The sequence below is a fragment of the Artemia franciscana genome, chromosome 19 (assembly GCF_032884065.1).
Source record: "Artemia franciscana chromosome 19, ASM3288406v1, whole genome shotgun sequence".
NCBI lineage: Eukaryota > Metazoa > Arthropoda > Branchiopoda > Anostraca > Artemiidae > Artemia > Artemia franciscana.
The window spans coordinates 32,556,121-32,574,999 of NC_088881.1; the positions used below are offsets into that span (position 1 = coordinate 32,556,121).

At 39.7% G+C, this 18,879-nt stretch overlaps 1 protein-coding gene across 3 annotated transcripts in view; it reads left to right on the forward strand.

Moving 5' to 3' along the window:
• The window catches only part of LOC136039580 (rabenosyn-5-like), a 79,904-nt gene that overhangs the window by 24,840 nt on the left and 36,185 nt on the right, over positions 1-18,879 (forward strand). For all 3 annotated transcript variants that reach the window (XM_065723433.1, XM_065723434.1, XM_065723436.1), the window contains exon 6: positions 17,726-17,907. In XM_065723433.1, coding sequence (XP_065579505.1) covers positions 17,726-17,907 — 182 coding nt within the window. The remainder of the gene's footprint in view (positions 1-17,725; positions 17,908-18,879) is intronic.

The window sequence follows — 18,879 nt, forward strand, 5'->3', positions numbered from 1 at the left end:
TTTAGCCTTTGGTCCATCTCCATTTTGACTGCCGACTGAAACTTCTCTGGCTATCTTTTATTTAGCCTTTTTCCATTTTGACTGCCGGCTGAAACTTCTCTGGCTATCCTTTATTTGGCCTTTGTTCCATTTCCATTTTGACTGCCGGCTGAAACTTCTCTGGCTCTCCTTTATTTAGCCTTTGGTCCATCTCCATTTTGACTGCCGGCTGAAACTTCTCTGGGTCTCCTTTATTTAGCCTTTGGTCCATCTTCAGTTTGACTGCCAACTGAAACTTCTCTGGTTATCCTTTTTTTAGCCTTTTTCCATTTTGACTGCCGGCTGAAACTTCTCTGGCTATCCTTTATTTAGCCTTTGGTCCATCTCCTTTTAGAACTGCCGACTGAAACTTCTCTGGCTATCTTTTATTTAGCCTTTGTTCCATCTCCATTTTGACTGCTGGCTGAAACTTCTCTGGCTCTCCTTTATTTAGCCTTTGATCCATCTCCATTTTGACTGCCGACTGAAACTTCTCTGGCTATCCTTTATTTAGCCTTTTTCCATTTTGACTGCCGGCTGAAACTTCTCTGGCTATCCTTTATTTAGCCTTTGGTCCATCTCCATTTTGACTTTCGACTGAAACTTCTCTGGCTATCTTTTATTTAGCCTTTTTCCATTTTGACTGCCGGCTAAAACTTCTCTGGCTATCCTTTATTTAGCCTTTGTTCCATTTCCATTTTGACTGCCGGCTGAAACTTCTCTGGCTCTCCTTTATTTAGCCTTTGCTCCATCTCCATTTTGACTGCCGACTGAAACTTCTCTGGCTATCCTTTATTTAGCCTTTGGTCCATCTCCATTTTGACTGCCGGCTGAAACTTCTCTGGTTCTCCTTTATTTAGCCTTTGGTCCATCTCCATTTTGACTGCCGACTGAAACTTCTCTGGCTATCTTTTATTTAGCCTTGGTTCCATCTCCATTTTGACTGCCGGCTGAAACTTCTCTGGCTCTCCTTTATTTAGCCCTTGGTCCATCTCCATTTTGACTGCCGAGTGAAACTTCTCTGGCTATCTTTTATTTAGCCTTTTTCCATTTTGACTGCCGACTGAAACTTCTCTGGCTATCTTTTATTTAGCCTTTTTCCATTTTGACTGCCGGCTGAAACTTCTCTGGCTATCCTTTATTTAGCCTTTGTTCCATTTCCATTTTGACTGCCGGCTGAAACTTCTCTGGCTCTCCTTTATTTAGCCTTTGGTCCATCTCCATTTTGACTGCCGGCTGAAACTTCTCTGGCTCTCCTTTATTTAGCCTTTGGTCCATCTCCATTTTGACTGCCGACTGAAACTTCTCTGGCTATCCTTTATTTAGCCTTTGTTCCATCTCCATTTTGACTGCCGGCTGAAACTTCTCTGGCTCTCCTTTATTTAGCCTTTGGTCCATCTCCATTTTGACTGCCGACTGAAACTTCTCTGGCTATCCTTTATTTAGCCTTTGTTCCATCTCCATTTTGACTGCCGGCTGAAACTTCTCTGTCTCTCCTTTATATACCCTTTGGTCCAACTCCATTTTGACTGCCGACTGAAACTTCTCTGGCTATCCTTTATTTAGCCTTTGTTCCATCTCCATTTTGACTGCCAGCTGAAGCTTCTCTGGCTCTCCTTTATTTAGCCTTTGGTCCATCTCCATTTTGACTGCCGGCTGAAACTTCTCTGGCTCTCCTTTATTTAGCCGTTGGTCCATCTCCATTTTGACTGCCGACTGAAACTTCTCTGGCTATCCTTTATTTAGCCTTTGTTCCATCTCCATTTTGACTGCCGGCTGGAACTTCTCTGGCTCTCCTTTATTTAGCCTTTGGTCCATCTCCATTTTGACTGTCGACTGAAAGTTCTCTGGCTATCCTTTATTTAGCCTTTGTTCCATCTCCATTTTGACTGCCGACTGAAACTTCTCTGGCTATCTTTTATTTAGCCTTTTTCCATTTTGACTGCCGACTGAAACTTCTCTGGCTATCCTTTATTTAGCCTTTGTTCCATCTCCATTTTGACTGCCGGCTGAAACTTCTCTGGCTCTCCTTTATTTAGCCTTTGGTCTATCTCCATTTTGACTGCTGACTGAAAGTTCTCTGGCTATCCCTTATTTAGTCTTTGTTCCATCTTCATTTTGACTGCCGGCTGAAACTTTTCTGGCTATCCTTTATTTAGCCTTTGTTCCATCTCCATTTTGACTGCCGAATGAAACTTCTCTGGCTATCTTTTATTTAGCGTTTGTTCCATCTCCAATTGACTGCCGACTGAAATTTCTCTGGCTATGAGTTGAATGAATTCTTCCTATTGACGGAATTGCTTTCTTAATGTCTGCGTGGACAGACGATAAATCACCCGGTTTGGCACCATGCAATTACTTCCAAAGACCATTTTGACTGCCGGCTGAAACTTCTCTGGCTCTCCTTTATTTAGCCTTTGGTCCATCTCCATTTTGACTGCCGACTGAAACTTCTCTGGCTATCCTTTATTTAGCCTTTGTTCCATCTCCATTTTGACTGCCGGCTGAAACTTCTCTGGCTCTCCTTTATTTAGCCTTTGGTCCATCTCCATTTTGACTGCCGACTGAAACTTCTCTGGCTATCCTTTATTTAGCCTTTGTTCCATCTCCATTTTGACTGCCGGCTGAAACTTCTCTGGCTCTCCTTTATATAGCCTTTGGTCCAACTCCATTTTGACTGCCGACTGAAACTTCTCTGGCTATCCTTTATTTAGCCTTTGTTCCATCTCCATTTTGACTGCCTGCTGAAGCTTCTCTGGCTCTCCTTTATTTAGCCTTTGGTCCATCTCCATTTTGACTGCCGGCTGAAACTTCTCTGGCTATCCTTTATTTAGCCTTTTTCCATTTTGACTGCCGGCTGAAACTTCTCTGGCTATCCTTTATTTACCCTTTGGTCCATCTCCATTTTGACTGCCGACTGAAACTTCTCTGGCTATCTTTTATTTAGCCTTTTTCCATTTTGACTGCCGGCTGAAACTTCTCTGGCTCTCCTTTATTTAGCCTTTGGTCCATCTCCATTTTGACTGCCGACTGAAACTTCTCTGGCTATCCTTTATTTAGCCTTTTTCCATTTTGACTGCCGGCTGAAACTTCTCTGGCTATCCTTTATTTACCCTTTGGTCCATCTCCATTTTGACTGCCGACTGAAACTTCTCTGGCTATCTTTTATTTAGCCTTTTTCCATTTTGACTGCCGGCTGAAACTTCTCTGGCTATCCTTTATTTAGCCTTTGGTCCATCTTCATTTTGACTGCCGACTGAAACTTCTCTGGCTATCTTTTATTTAGCCTTTGTTCCATCTCCATTTTGACTGCCGGCTGAAACTTCTCTGGCTCTCCTTTATTTAGCCTTTGGTCCATCTCCATTTTGACTGCCGACTGAAACTTCTTTGGCTATCCTTTATTTAGCCTTTTTCCATTTTGACTGCCAGCCGAAACTTCTCTGGCTATCCTTTATTTAGCCTTTGGTCCATCTCCATTTTGACTGCCGACTGAAACTTTTCTGGCTAACTTTTATTTAGCCTTTATCCATTTTGACTGCCGGCTGAAACTTCTCTGGCTATCCTTTATTTAGCCTTTGTTCCATTTCCATTTTGACTGCCGGCTGAAACTTCTCTGGCTCTCCTTTATTTAGCCTTTGGTCCATCTCCATTTTGACTGCCGGCTGAAACTTCTCTGGGTCTCCTTTATTTAGCCTTTGGTCCATCTTCAGTTTGACTGCCAACTGAAACTTCTCTGGTTATCCTTTATTTAGCCTTTTTCCATTTTGACTGGGCTGAAACTTCTCTGGCTATCCTTTATTTAGCCTTTGGTCCATCTCCATTTTGACTGCCGACTGAAACTTCTCTGCCTATCCTTTATTTAGCCTTTGGTCCATCTCCATTTTGACTGCCGACTGAAACTTCTCTGGCTATCCTTTATTTAGCCTATTTCCATTTTGACTGCCGGCTGAAACTTCTCTGGCTATCCTTTATTTAGCCTTTGGTCCATCTCCATTTTGAACTGCCGACTGAAACTTCTCTGGCTATCTTTTATTTAGCCTTTGTTCCATCTCCATTTTGACTGCTGGCTGAAACTTCTCTGGCTCTCCTTTATTTAGCCTTTGATCCATCTCCGTTTTGACTGCCGACTGAAACTTCTCTGGCTATCCTTTATTTAGCCTTTTTCCATTTTGACTGCCGGATGAAACTTCTCTGGCTATCCTTTATTTAGCCTTTGGTCCATCTCCATTTTGACTGCCGACTGAAACTTCTCTGGCTATCTTTTATTTAGCCTTTTTCCATTTTGACTGCCGGCTGAAACTTCTCTGGCTCTCCTTTATTTAGCCTTTGGTCCATCTCCATTTTGATTGCCGACTGAAACTTCTCTGGCTATCCTTTATTTAGCCTTTTTCCATTTTGACTGCCGGCTGAAACTTCTCTGGCTATCCTTTATTTAGCCTTTGGTCCATCTCCATTTTGACTGCCGACTGAAACTTATCTGGCTATCTTTTATTTAGCCTTTTTCCATTTTGACTGCCGGCTGAAACTTCTCTGGCTATCCTTTATTTAGCCTTTGTTCCATTTCCATTTTGACTGCCGGCTGAAACTTCTCTGGCTCTCCTTTATTTAGCCTTTGGTCCATCTCCATTTTGACTGCCGGCTGAAACTTCTCTGGCTCTCCTTTATTTAGCCTTTGGTCCATCTCCATTTTGACTGCCGACTGAAATTTCTCTGGCTATCCTTTATTTAGCCTTTTTCCATTTTGACTGCCGGCTGAAACTTCTCTGGCTATCCTTTATTTAGCCTTTGGTCCATCTCCATTTTGACTGCCGACTGAAACTTCTCTGGCTATCCTTTATTTAGCCTTTGTTCCATCTCCATTTTGACTGCCGGCTGAAACTTCTCTGTCTCTCCTTTATATACCCTTTGGTCCAACTCCATTTTGACTGCCGACTGAAACTTCTCTGGCTATCCTTTATTTAGCCTTTGTTCCATCTCCATTTTGACTGCCAGCTGAAGCTTCTCTGGCTCTCCTTTATTTAGCCTTTGGTCCATCTCCATTTTGACTGCCGGCTGAAACTTCTCTGGCTCTCCTTTATTTAGCCGTTGGTCCATCTCCATTTTGACTGCCGACTGAAACTTCTCTGGCTATCCTTTATTTAGCCTTTATTCCATCTCCATTTTGACTGCCGGCTGGAACTTCTCTGGCTCTCCTTTATTTAGCCTTTGGTCCATCTCCATTTTGACTGTCGACTGAAAGTTCTCTGGCTATCCTTTATTTAGCCTTTGTTCCATCTCCATTTTGACTGCCGACTGAAACTTCTCTGGCTATCTTTTATTTAGCCTTTTTCCATTTTGACTGCCGACTGCAACTTCTCTGGCTATCCTTTATTTAGCCTTTGTTCCATCTCCATTTTGACTGCCGGCTGAAACTTCTCTGGCTCTCCTTTATTTAGCCTTTGGTCTATCTCCATTTTGACTGCTGACTGAAAGTTCTCTGGCTATCCCTTATTTAGTCTTTGTTCCATCTTCATTTTGACTGCCGGCTGAAACTTCTCTGGCTATCCTTTATTTAGCCTTTGTTCCATCTCCATTTTGACTGCCGAATGAAACTTCTCTGGCTATCTTTTATTTAGCGTTTGTTCCATCTCCAATTGACTGCCGACTGAAATTTCTCTGGCTATGAGTTGAATGAATTCTTCCTATTGACGGAATTGCTTTCTTAATGTCTGCGTGGACAGACGATAAATCACCCGGTTTGGCAACATGCAATTACTTCCAAAGACCATTTTGACTGCCGGCTGAAACTTCTCTGGCTCTCCTTTATTTAGCCTTTGGTCCATCTCCATTTTGACTGCCGACTGAAACTTCTCTGGCTATCCTTTATTTAGCCTTTGTTCCATCTCCATTTTGACTGCCGGCTGAAACTTCTCTGGCTCTCCTTTATTTAGCCTTTGGTCCATCTCCATTTTGACTGCCGACTGAAACTTCTCTGGCTATCCTTTATTTAGCCTTTGTTCCATCTCCATTTTGACTGCCGGCTGAAACTTCTCTGGCTCTCCTTTATATAGCCTTTGGTCCAACTCCATTTGGACTGCCGACTGAAACTTCTCTGGCTATCCTTTATTTAGCCTTTGTTCCATCTCCATTTTGACTGCCTGCTGAAGCTTCTCTGGCTCTCCTTTATTTAGCCTTTGGTCCATCTCCATTTTGACTGCCGGCTGAAACTTCTCTGGCTCTCCTTTATTTAGCCGTTGGTCCATCTCCATTTTGACTGCCGACTGAAACTTCTCTGGCTATCTTTTATTTAGCCTTTGTTCCATCTCCATTTTGACTGCCGGCTGGAACTTCTCTGGCTCTCCTTTATTTAGCCTTTGGTCCATCTCCATTTTGACTGTCGACTGAAAGTTCTCTGGCTATCCTTTATTTAGCCTTTGTTCCATCTCCATTTTGACTGCCGACTGAAACTTCTCTGGCTATCTTTTATTTAGCCTTTTTCCATTTTGACTGCCGACTGAAACTTCTCTGGCTATCCTTTATTTAGCCTTTGTTCCATCTCCATTTTGACTGCCGGCTGAAACTTCTCTGGCTCTCCTTTATTTAGCCTTTGGTCTATCTCCATTTTGACTGCTGACTGAAATTTCTCTGGCTATCCCTTATTTAGTCTTTGTTCCATCTTCATTTTGACTGCCGGCTGAAACTTCTCTGGCTATCCTTTATTTAGCCTTTGTTCCATCTCCATTTTGACTGCCGAATGAAACTTCTCTGGCTATCTTTTATTTAGCGTTTGTTCCATCTCCAATTGACTGCCGACTGAAATTTCTCTGGCTATGAGTTGAATGAATTCTTCCTTTTGACGGAATTGCTTTCTTAATGTCTGCGTGGACAGACGATAAATCACCCGGTTTGGCACCATGCAATTACTTCCAAAGACCATTTTGACTGCCGGCTGAAACTTCTCTGGCTCTCCTTTATTTAGCCTTTGGTCCATCTCCATTTTGACTGCCGACTGAAACTTCTCTGGCTATCCTTTATTTAGCCTTTTTCCATTTTGACTGCCGGCTGAAACTTCTCTGGCTATCCTTTATTTACCCTTTGGTCCATCTCCATTTTGACTGCCGACTGAAACTTCTCTGGCTATCTTTTATTTAGCCTTTTTCCATTTTGACTGCCGGCTGAAACTTCTCTGGCTATCCTTTATTTAGCCTTTGGTCCATCTTCATTTTGACTGCCGACTGAAACTTCTCTGGCTATCTTTTATTTAGCCTTTGTTCCATCTCCATTTTGACTGCCGGCTGAAACTTCTCTGGCTCTCCTTTATTTAGCCTTTGGTCCATCTCCATTTTGACTGCCGACTGAAACTTCTTTGGCTATCCTTTATTTAGCCTTTTTCCATTTTGACTGCCAGCCGAAACTTCTCTGGCTATCCTTTATTTAGCCTTTGGTCCATCTCCATTTTGACTGCCGACTGAAACTTTTCTGGCTAACTTTTATTTAGCCTTTATCCATTTTGACTGCCGGCTGAAACTTCTCTGGCTATCCTTTATTTAGCCTTTGTTCCATTTCCATTTTGACTGCCGGCTGAAACTTCTCTGGCTCTCCTTTATTTAGCCTTTGGTCCATCTCCATTTTGACTGCCGGCTGAAACTTCTCTGGGTCTCCTTTATTTAGCCTTTGGTCCATCTTCAGTTTGACTGCCAACTGAAACTTCTCTGGTTATCCTTTATTTAGCCTTTTTCCATTTTGACTGGGCTGAAACTTCTCTGGCTATCCTTTATTTAGCCTTTGGTCCATCTCCATTTTGACTGCCGACTGAAACTTCTCTGCCTATCCTTTATTTAGCCTTTGGTCCATCTCCATTTTGACTGCCGACTGAAACTTCTCTGGCTATCCTTTATTTAGCCTATTTCCATTTTGACTGCCGGCTGAAACTTCTCTGGCTATCCTTTATTTAGCCTTTGGTCCATCTCCATTTTGAACTGCCGACTGAAACTTCTCTGGCTATCTTTTATTTAGCCTTTGTTCCATCTCCATTTTGACTGCTGGCTGAAACTTCTCTGGCTCTCCTTTATTTAGCCTTTGATCCATCTCCGTTTTGACTGCCGACTGAAACTTCTCTGGCTATCCTTTATTTAGCCTTTTTCCATTTTGACTGCCGGATGAAACTTCTCTGGCTATCCTTTATTTAGCCTTTGGTACATCTCCATTTTGACTGCCGACTGAAACTTCTCTGGCTATCTTTTATTTAGCCTTTTTCCATTTTGACTGCCGGCTGAAACTTCTCTGGCTATCCTTTATTTAGCCTTTGTTCCATTTCCATTTTGACTGCCGGCTGAAACTTCTCTGGCTCTCCTTTATTTAGCCTTTGCTCCATCTCCATTTTGACTGCCGACTGAAACTTCTCTGGCTATCCGTTATTTAGCCTTTGGTCCATCTCCATTTTGACTGCCGGCTGAAACTTCTCTGGTTCTCCTTTATTTAGCCTTTGGTCCATCTCCATTTTGACTGCCGACTGAAACTTCTCTGGCTATCTTTTATTTAGCCTTTGTTCCATCTCCATTTTGACTGCCGGCTGAAACTTCTCTGGCTCTCCTTTATTTAGCCTTTGGTCCATCTCCATTTTGACTGCCGACTGAAACTTCTCTGGCTATCCTTTATTTAGCCTTTGTTCCATCTCCATTTTGACTGCCGAATGAAACTTCTCTGGCTATCTTTTATTTAGCGTTTGTTCCATCTCCAATTGACTGCCGACTGAAATTTCTCTGGCTATGAGTTGAATGAATTCTTCCTTTTGACGGAATTGCTTTCTTAATGTCTGCGTGGACAGACGATAAATCACCCGGTTTGGCACCATGCAATTACTTCCAAAGACCATTTTGACTGCCGGCTGAAACTTCTCTGGCTCTCCTTTATTTAGCCTTTGGTCCATCTCCATTTTGACTGCCGACTGAAACTTCTCTGGCTATCCTTTATTTAGCCTTTTTCCATTTTGACTGCCGGCTGAAACTTCTCTGGCTATCCTTTATTTACCCTTTGGTCCATCTCCATTTTGACTGCCGACTGAAACTTCTCTGGCTATCTTTTATTTAGCCTTTTTCCATTTTGACTGCCGGCTGAAACTTCTCTGGCTATCCTTTATTTAGCCTTTGGTCCATCTTCATTTTGACTGCCGACTGAAACTTCTCTGGCTATCTTTTATTTAGCCTTTGTTCCATCTCCATTTTGACTGCCGGCTGAAACTTCTCTGGCTCTCCTTTATTTAGCCTTTGGTCCATCTCCATTTTGACTGCCGACTGAAACTTCTTTGGCTATCCTTTATTTAGCCTTTTTCCATTTTGACTGCCAGCCGAAACTTCTCTGGCTATCCTTTATTTAGCCTTTGGTCCATCTCCATTTTGACTGCCGACTGAAACTTTTCTGGCTAACTTTTATTTAGCCTTTATCCATTTTGACTGCCGGCTGAAACTTCTCTGGCTATCCTTTATTTAGCCTTTGTTCCATTTCCATTTTGACTGCCGGCTGAAACTTCTCTGGCTCTCCTTTATTTAGCCTTTGGTCCATCTCCATTTTGACTGCCGGCTGAAACTTCTCTGGGTCTCCTTTATTTAGCCTTTGGTCCATCTTCAGTTTGACTGCCAACTGAAACTTCTCTGGTTATCCTTTATTTAGCCTTTTTCCATTTTGACTGGGCTGAAACTTCTCTGGCTATCCTTTATTTAGCCTTTGGTCCATCTCCATTTTGACTGCCGACTGAAACTTCTCTGCCTATCCTTTATTTAGCCTTTGGTCCATCTCCATTTTGACTGCCGACTGAAACTTCTCTGGCTATCCTTTATTTAGCCTATTTCCATTTTGACTGCCGGCTGAAACTTCTCTGGCTATCCTTTATTTAGCCTTTGGTCCATCTCCATTTTGAACTGCCGACTGAAACTTCTCTGGCTATCTTTTATTTAGCCTTTGTTCCATCTCCATTTTGACTGCTGGCTGAAACTTCTCTGGCTCTCCTTTATTTAGCCTTTGATCCATCTCCGTTTTGACTGCCGACTGAAACTTCTCTGGCTATCCTTTATTTAGCCTTTTTCCATTTTGACTGCCGGATGAAACTTCTCTGGCTATCCTTTATTTAGCCTTTGGTACATCTCCATTTTGACTGCCGACTGAAACTTCTCTGGCTATCTTTTATTTAGCCTTTTTCCATTTTGACTGCCGGCTGAAACTTCTCTGGCTATCCTTTATTTAGCCTTTGTTCCATTTCCATTTTGACTGCCGGCTGAAACTTCTCTGGCTCTCCTTTATTTAGCCTTTGCTCCATCTCCATTTTGACTGCCGACTGAAACTTCTCTGGCTATCCGTTATTTAGCCTTTGGTCCATCTCCATTTTGACTGCCGGCTGAAACTTCTCTGGTTCTCCTTTATTTAGCCTTTGGTCCATCTCCATTTTGACTGCCGACTGAAACTTCTCTGGCTATCTTTTATTTAGCCTTTGTTCCATCTCCATTTTGACTGCCGGCTGAAACTTCTCTGGCTCTCCTTTATTTAGCCTTTGGTCCATCTCCATTTTGACTGCCGACTGAAACTTCTCTGGCTATCCTTTATTTAGCCTTTTTCCATTTTGACTGCCGGCTGAAACTTCTCTGGCTATCCTTTATTTAGCCTTTGGTCCATCTCCATTTTGACTGCCGACTGAAACTTATCTGGCTATCTTTTATTTAGCCTTTTTCCATTTTGACTGCCGGCTGAAACTTCTCTGGCTATCCTTTATTTAGCCTTTGTTCCATTTCCATTTTGACTGCCGGCTGAAACTTCTCTGGCTCTCGTTTATTTAGCCTTTGGTCCATCTCCATTTTGACTGCCGGCTGAAACTTCTCTGGCTCTCCTTTATGTAGCCTTTGGTCCATCTCCATTTTGACTGCCGACTGAAACTTCTCTGGCTATCCTTTATTTAGCCTTTGTTCCATCTCCATTTGACTGCCGGCTGAAACTTCTCTTGCTCTCCTTTATTTAGCCTTTGGTCCATCTCCATTTTGACTGCCGACTGAAACTCCTCTGGCTATCCTTTATTTAGCCTTTGTTCCATCTCCATTTTGACTGCCGGCTGAAACTTCTCTGGCTCTCCTTTATATAGCCTTTGGTCCAACTCCATTTTGACTGCCGACTGAAACTTCTCTGGCTATCCTTTATTTAGCCTTTGTTCCATCTCCATTTTGACTGCCGGCTGAAACTTCTCTGGCTCTCCTTTATTTAGCCTTTGGTCCATCTCCATTTTGACTGCCGGCTGAAACTTCTCTGGCTCTCCTTTATTTAGCCTTTTGTCCATCTCCATTTTGACTGCCGACTGAAACTTCTCTGGCTATCTTTTATTTAGCCTTTTTCCATTTTGACTGCCGACTGAAACTTCTCTGGCTATCCTTTATTTAGCCTTTGTTCCATCTCCATTTTGACTGCCGGCTGAAACTTCTCTGGCTCTCCTTTATTTAGCCTTTGGTCTATCTCCATTTTGACTGCCGACTGAAAGTTCTCTGGCTATCCCTTATTTAGTCTTTGTTCCATCTCCATTTTGACTGCCGGCTGAAACTTCTCTGGCTATCCTTTATTTAGTCTTTGTTCCATCTCCATTTTGACTGCCGACTGAAACTTCTCTGGCTATCTTTTATTTAGCCTTTGTTCTATCTCCAATTGACTGCCGACTGAAATTTCTCTGGCTATCCTTTATTTAGCCTTTGTTCCATCTCCAGTTTTACTGGCGACTGAAATTTTTCTGGCTATCTTTTATTTAGCCTTCGTTCCATTTCCATTTTGACTGCCGGCTGAAACTTCTCTGGCTATCTTTTATTTAGCCTTTGTTCCATCTCCAATTGACTGCCGACTGAAACTTCTCTGGCTATCCTTTATTTAGTCTTTGTTCCATCTCCATTTTGACAGCCGGCTGAAACTTCTCTGGCTATCCTTTATTTAGCCTTTGTTCCATTTCCGTTTAAACTGCCGGCTGAAACTTCTCTGGCTATCCTTTATTTAGCCTTTGTTCTATCCTCCATTTTGACTGCAGGCTGAAACTTCTCTGGCTATACTTTGTTTAGACTTTGTTCCATTTCCATTAAAACTGCCGGCTGAAACTTCTCTGGCTATCCTTTATTTAGCCTTTGTTCTATCCTCCATTTTGACTGCCGGCTGAAACTTCTCTGGCTATCCTTTATTTAGCCTTTGTTCCATTTCCATTTATAACTGCCGGCTGAAACTACTCTGGATATCCTTTTTTTAGCCTTTGTTCTATCCTCCATTTTGACTGCAGGCTGAAACTTCTCTGTCTATCCTTTGTTTAGTCTTTGTTCCATCTCCAACCATAGTTCTTGAGTCTTTCCAATGGTTTCAAGTCGTCGTAGAACGTTTGCCAAATATTCTTCTTCTGCCTTCATGGTCTTGTTTTCAGGAGGGTGCTAACTTCATGCCATGCCTTCGGGTGGATGTGACCAATGAGCTTAACTTGACGTCTTTTGAATTTAATTTTTTTTTATGATTCGTTATTAATACAATAATTTGTAAAATAAAGTTTGGTATAAAATAAAATATAAAAAACACAATCAAGTATACAATGAAACAAAAAAAAAGAGAAAGACAAAAATTGACAGATACAACTAAATTAAAATTTATAACACAAGCACACAGGTACATTAATTGCCCAAATAATCACACAAGCAAAACATATATAACAAGCACAATAATTACAATACAAAAAAAAAACGCAATGCTTTTACTTTTTTTATAAGGCAACACCATAGGTGTCAATTGATTCCCTTAATATAAACTTCAATGCATTTGACGACGGTGGCATTAGGGTCCATAATACCGTGTCTCCTATTGAACCAGGAATTACTTACCCTAGATGGGAGGTCGAGGAGATACTTAGCATACCGGTAGTAAATTCGCCTGAATTGTTTTGTTTCTTTAGACGATGTGCAATAGTTCATCTGATTGGCTAGAACCTAGCCAATCAGTAGACAACTTTACTTTACTTTAGACAACTTTACTTTTGGGAATCCCGTCTGCCAGTGTGGGGAGTATAACATAGACAGTGGGGTCTTGTGTTTTCAATATTCTTGCCTTTTCTACATTAATGTTGTTATATATCAAATATTCTTTTTGTATGTACATTAGTACTTTTTAGTCTTATTGTTTATTATAGTGATTTAGTTTTCATTTAATTTTTTAAGGAAATTGGAACATAGTAATTTTTTAGTTTTTGGGATAGGAAAAATAGATGAAGATGAAGAGATTAATAAATGGTTTTCCGTTGTTCTTTATTTTCCAGTCTTTTCCATCCATTTCCTACTGGACGTGGATGCTTGATTTCGTCGTTCTAGCATGTCTGTGCTACTTATTGGCCTTCGAACAGTGAAAGTCTGTTTTTACCCCTGCAGATACTTGGTTTTATCTCATAAAGTATAGAAGATAGAACATTTCTGACTGTACCATTGTATTTGCCGTTTTGAGATTAGGGATAATCATCCTTACCTCAAAAGCGAGTTTCGTGTTCAAAATAGGGGTTTGGTAGAGGGAACCCGGATCGCTGCATAAACTCCATCTCGGTCTTGGTGGAGATCCCGCGCTTGGTTCATTCCACCCTTTTCAGATCTGTAATTACGCCTCAAGCCTTTGGTATACTGTTGGGTATATCTTTATCATATGGTTGAGTTTTAATAAGTGAAGTAATTATCTGTAACATATCGCCTATAATAAAACCAAAAACGTATGTAAATTGTTCCAGGCTTTAGTTTTTCTTGCAGACTGGTTCTTTGGGAAATTTTTCGGGGAACTTCTCCCTACCCCTTCCCTGTGTTCTGGTATGCTTATAGACATCCCAGCACAAATTTAAACATTTCAAGCAAAACTTTTCTGCCTTTTAAGGCTCGGAGTGGGGGGAACCGACTATTCTCCTTCTTTACAACATTAAAAAAAAAGATAATAAGTGTCAACACGTTTTAATTTTCTAGTAGAAATCTCATGTCATTCATCTCTCATATTCTCCCATCCCCCTGCTCTTTTGTATGTAAAATTTTTTTTCAGATGCGAGTGATTTGTTTGTCTAGTTGTTTATGCCACTTTTTTTGCGTACAGTTTTATTTTCTTTATTTCTTTTTATATATTTTTGAAGACCAACACTGCCTTTCTATGATGTAGGCCTATAAATAAAAGTTTAATAGGAAAAATAATTTTATTTGATAGTGAAACACAACAGTAATAATCGACATTTGTGTAAAACAAAAAAATTAATTACATACTGTTTAACTCTCTGATTTTCTCCAAAGCAGATACAGATGTATCTTTGACTTCCTAGTTTCTAGGCCTTTTACTTGATTTAGACTTTCACAAACAAATCAAGTCAGTGGCCCGGAAAGTAGGAAGTCAAATATATTTTAGTGCCATATTTTTTTAGCCTACCGTATGCTGATTTCTATCCACGTTTCTTTTTTAATTTGGTAACTTTTAATATCAGAGACTGCATAGCTGCACATGAAGGTCTTTTTCCAGACTATACAATTAGAAAACTCTGAGAATCTTGGGAAGGCAAACAATCCGTAAGAGCGTGCTTGAAATTAAGAACTTCTGACAAAGTATATGATTTTCTTGACCCAGAAAATGAAATCTGAAAGTTTCGAGCTATTTGGAAACCCGCGATCAAACATACCCACTTTTCTGTTATAGAATCTTGTGTGTAGAACATGGACAACCTGTATAATTTATGATTCTTGTCCGGGGGTTGTTGATCATATTTGGTTATAAGCTTAATGACCTGGCAAAGTCGAAATATATATATATATATATATATATATATATATATATATATATATATATATATATATATATATATATATATATATATATATATATATATATATATATATATATATATATATATATATATATATATATATATATATATATATATATATATATATATATATATATATATATATATATAGTGAAAGTATTTCATTGAAAATACTTCAGAAGAACTATTTGAAATCGAATACTGGAAGTTAAATGTGAAGTATTATATATAATTATCTATGTTTTATTTTGCATAATTTTATGGATTTTATGGTCCTTGCCACCAGGGGCTAATATCAGAGACTGCATAACTGCATATGAAGGTCTTATTCAAAAGTTTAATTCCTTATTTTTCCCAAGTTTTCAAGATGTATATGGTTGTTCAACTTTCAACTTAACCAATGCAAAAATTCAGATTTCAGGTCTCTCTTAAAACATTACACAAAATTAGAACGCTATTTTCAATTTTTTATGGCACTTGGTATTAACCAAGTGACATATAGCAATCGCAAATTCTGTCGGTCTGTCGGTCCCGGTTTTACTACGTTAGGCACTTCCAGGTAAGCTAGGACGATGAAATTTGGCAGGCGTATCATGGACCGGACCAGATTAAATTAGAAATAGTCGTTTTCCCAATTTGACTATCTGGGGGGGGGGGGAGTGGGGGGCCCGTTAATTCGGAAAAAATGGAAAAATTGAAGTATTTTTAACTTACGAACGGTTAATCAGATCTTAATGAAATTTGATGTTTGGAATGGTATCGTGTCTCAGAGCTGTTATTTTAAATCCAGACCAGATCTGGTGACATTGGGGGGGGGGAGGGGAAACCTAAAACTTGGAAAACACTTAGAATGGAGGGATCGGGATGAAACTTGGTGGGAAAAATAAGCACAAGTCCTAGATACATGATTGACATAACCGAAACGGATCCTCTCTCTTTGGGGTAGTTGGGGGGGGGGGGGTTCATTCTGAAAAATTAGAAAAAATGAGGTATTTTTAACTTACGAACGGGTGATCGGATCTCAATGAAATTTGATATTTAGAAGGATATCGTGTCTCAGAGCTCTTATTTTAAATCCTGACCGGATCTGGTGACATTGGGGGGGGGGGTTGGGAGGGGGAAAACTAAATCTTGGAAAACATTTAGAGTGGAGGGATCAGGATGAAACTTAGTGGAAAAAATAAGCAGAAGTCTTAGATACGCGATTTACATAATTGGAACGAATCCGCTCTATTGGGGGGGGGGGAGTTAATTCTGAAAAATTAGAAAAAATGAAGTATTTTTAACTTACGAAGGAGTGATCGGATCTTCATGAAACTTCATATTTAGAAGGACCTAGTGACTCAGATCTCATTTTAATCTCAACCGGATCCAGCGTAATTGGGGGGGGGGCAGTTGAGGGGAACCGGAAATCTTAGAAAATACTTAAAGCGGTGAGATCAGGATGAAACTGAATGGGAAGAATAAGAACCTGTCTAAGACACGTGATTGACATAATCGGACCGGATCTGCTCTCTTTGGTGGAATTTGGGGGGGGGGGGGTAATTTTGAAAATTGAGGTATTTTTAACTTACGAAAGGGTGACCAGATCTAAATGAAATTTGATATTTAGAAGGGTCTTGGGCTTTAAAGCTCTAATTTTTAATTCCGACGAGATCCTGTGACATTGGGGGAGTTGGAGGGGGAAACTGGAATTCTTGGAAAACGTGAAAATTGGGGTATTTTCATTTTACGAATAGGTGATCGGATCTTAATGAAATTTGATATTTAGAAAGAATTCATGTCTCAGAGCTCTTATTTCAAATCCCGACCAGATCTTGTGACATCGGGGGGAGTTGGAGGGGGAAATATTGGAAAACACTTGGAGTGGAGGAATCGGGATGAAGCTTTGTGGATAGAATAAGCAAATGTTCTTGATACGTGATTGACGGAACCGTACTGGATTCGCTCTCTTTGGGGGAGATGGGGGAGGGGTTCAGTGATTTGGCGAGTTTGATGCTTTTGGACGTGCTAGGACGATGAACATTGGTGTGCGTTTGAGGGAGCTGCACAAATTGACTTGATAAAGTCGTTTTCCAAGATTCGACCATCTGGGGGGCTAAAGGGAGAGGAAAAATTAGAAAAAATTAGGTATTTATAACATACGAGTGGTTGATCGGATCTTAATGAATTTTGATATTTAGAAGGACATCGTGACTCAGAGCTCTTATTTTAAATCCTGACCGGCATTAAGCCTCTTATTTTCCTTTTAAGTCAGTCTATTGATTCATAGAATTTTGCTAGATCTCATACCATATGATCTCTTGGCTCTTAGCTCTTCTTGCCTCGTCACAAGTGCCATATGAGCTCTTGGCTTTTGTTTTCTTAAAAATTTACTATTTTTGTCTATTTTTAAGATTTATGTTCCCCATAAAATGCGCTTTTTGCGGCAAGCTACAGATCTCACTTCAATCGAAAAGAAAAGATACTTATGTGGGCCATTAGTCTCATATGTATTTTTCACCGAACCAGAATTATGATATTGCTTAGGATTTCCTTAGAAAAGCTGCTTAAAAAATAAAAAAGTATTTTTTGACGATTTTCAACCAATTTTCAGCATGTTTTTCAAAAGAAAATTAGAGAAAATCTCACACATTTGATTCAGCTGATGGATATAGCTGAATTTCAGCTATCAAATGATAGCGAAATCGTTTTATGTTGGGACATTTAAAACGTTAAACTGCGAAAAAACAACGAACCTAAAAATTGCACAGGATGTTTAAACCGTAATTTAACGTGTTTATTCATTATATTGTTCATTTTTTCATTTCATTAATATTGTGTTTAATGTTTATTCTATGAAAAAGAAAGATAATAATAAATTATGAAGTAAATATTTTAACCGAGTCTTTAATTTTTAAGGGAAGCTCATTTACCGGTCACAGGAGAGTCCAGAGATGAATCGAAGAGTGAGTGAATTTAGTGTAAAAAATAGTATAAAATTTAAACTGCCTTCTTCAAGCGCCAGTATGGCCTCGATTACTTCGTTCGCAGATGTCGAAACTGGAGAACCACATATAAGGTCATGTAAATATTGCATAGAGGTAATGTATAGTTTTTTTTCGTGATGTTTTGGGGTCGAAAACAGGAATAAAATAAATATCTGAGAATATAAATTTCTAAACTGGTATTTTACCAGTATTTTCTCTCTCCCTCTTTCTCTCTTTCTCTCTCTCATTCATTCTTTCTCTCTCTCTCTCTCTGTCTTATTTCTATTTTTTGAAATTTATTTTTAATTGTTGCAAGAAGCTATTCTTCCTGTTCAGGCTGCAGCAACATAATCAGATTCAAAAAAAAAAAAAAAATTACCCTCCTTGTTTCAAATATTTTCGATTTTTTTTTAGTTTTCTAAATTCAACCTTTTTCAAATATTACTTCTTTATTATTCCTTTTATCATTTTTTAAATTATAATTACTGTGGCTGCATATTTCATTTATGTATATTCTTAAATTTGGGCTTCATTTATCTACTTTATTAACTTTAGTGCTAAAACTACTATCTCTTTAGCTTCATTCATATTTACTTGTATTTTATGCGGACGCTCTAATAAGCAACGATTTCCCCTGTTCTGTGCTCAAAATCTTTATTCTTGATTTCGACTTCTTAAAGAGGCTGACCAGAAGGAAAGGAAATTTGATATATACGCACTTGAAAAAAATAACTTTTAAAAGGTACCAAGGATAGTGAAAATTAAATCTGACTGCTTCAATCGGTTAAGTGAAAATTTACATAGCCATTTTTAGCTGTAAGCCATAGCCATGTGGCTTACATAACTATATACTAGATGCTTTCAGTACCAATGACAGCGAAAATCAAATCTGATTGGTTGAAATGGTTACTTGGAAACTTACATAGCCATCTTTAGCTGTAAGCCATAGCCATGTGGCTTACATAACTATATACTAGATGCTTTCAGTACCAATGACAGCGAAAATCAAATCTGATTGGTTGAAATGGTTACTTGGAAACTTACATAGCCATCTTTAGCTGTAAGCCATAGCCATGTGGCTTACAT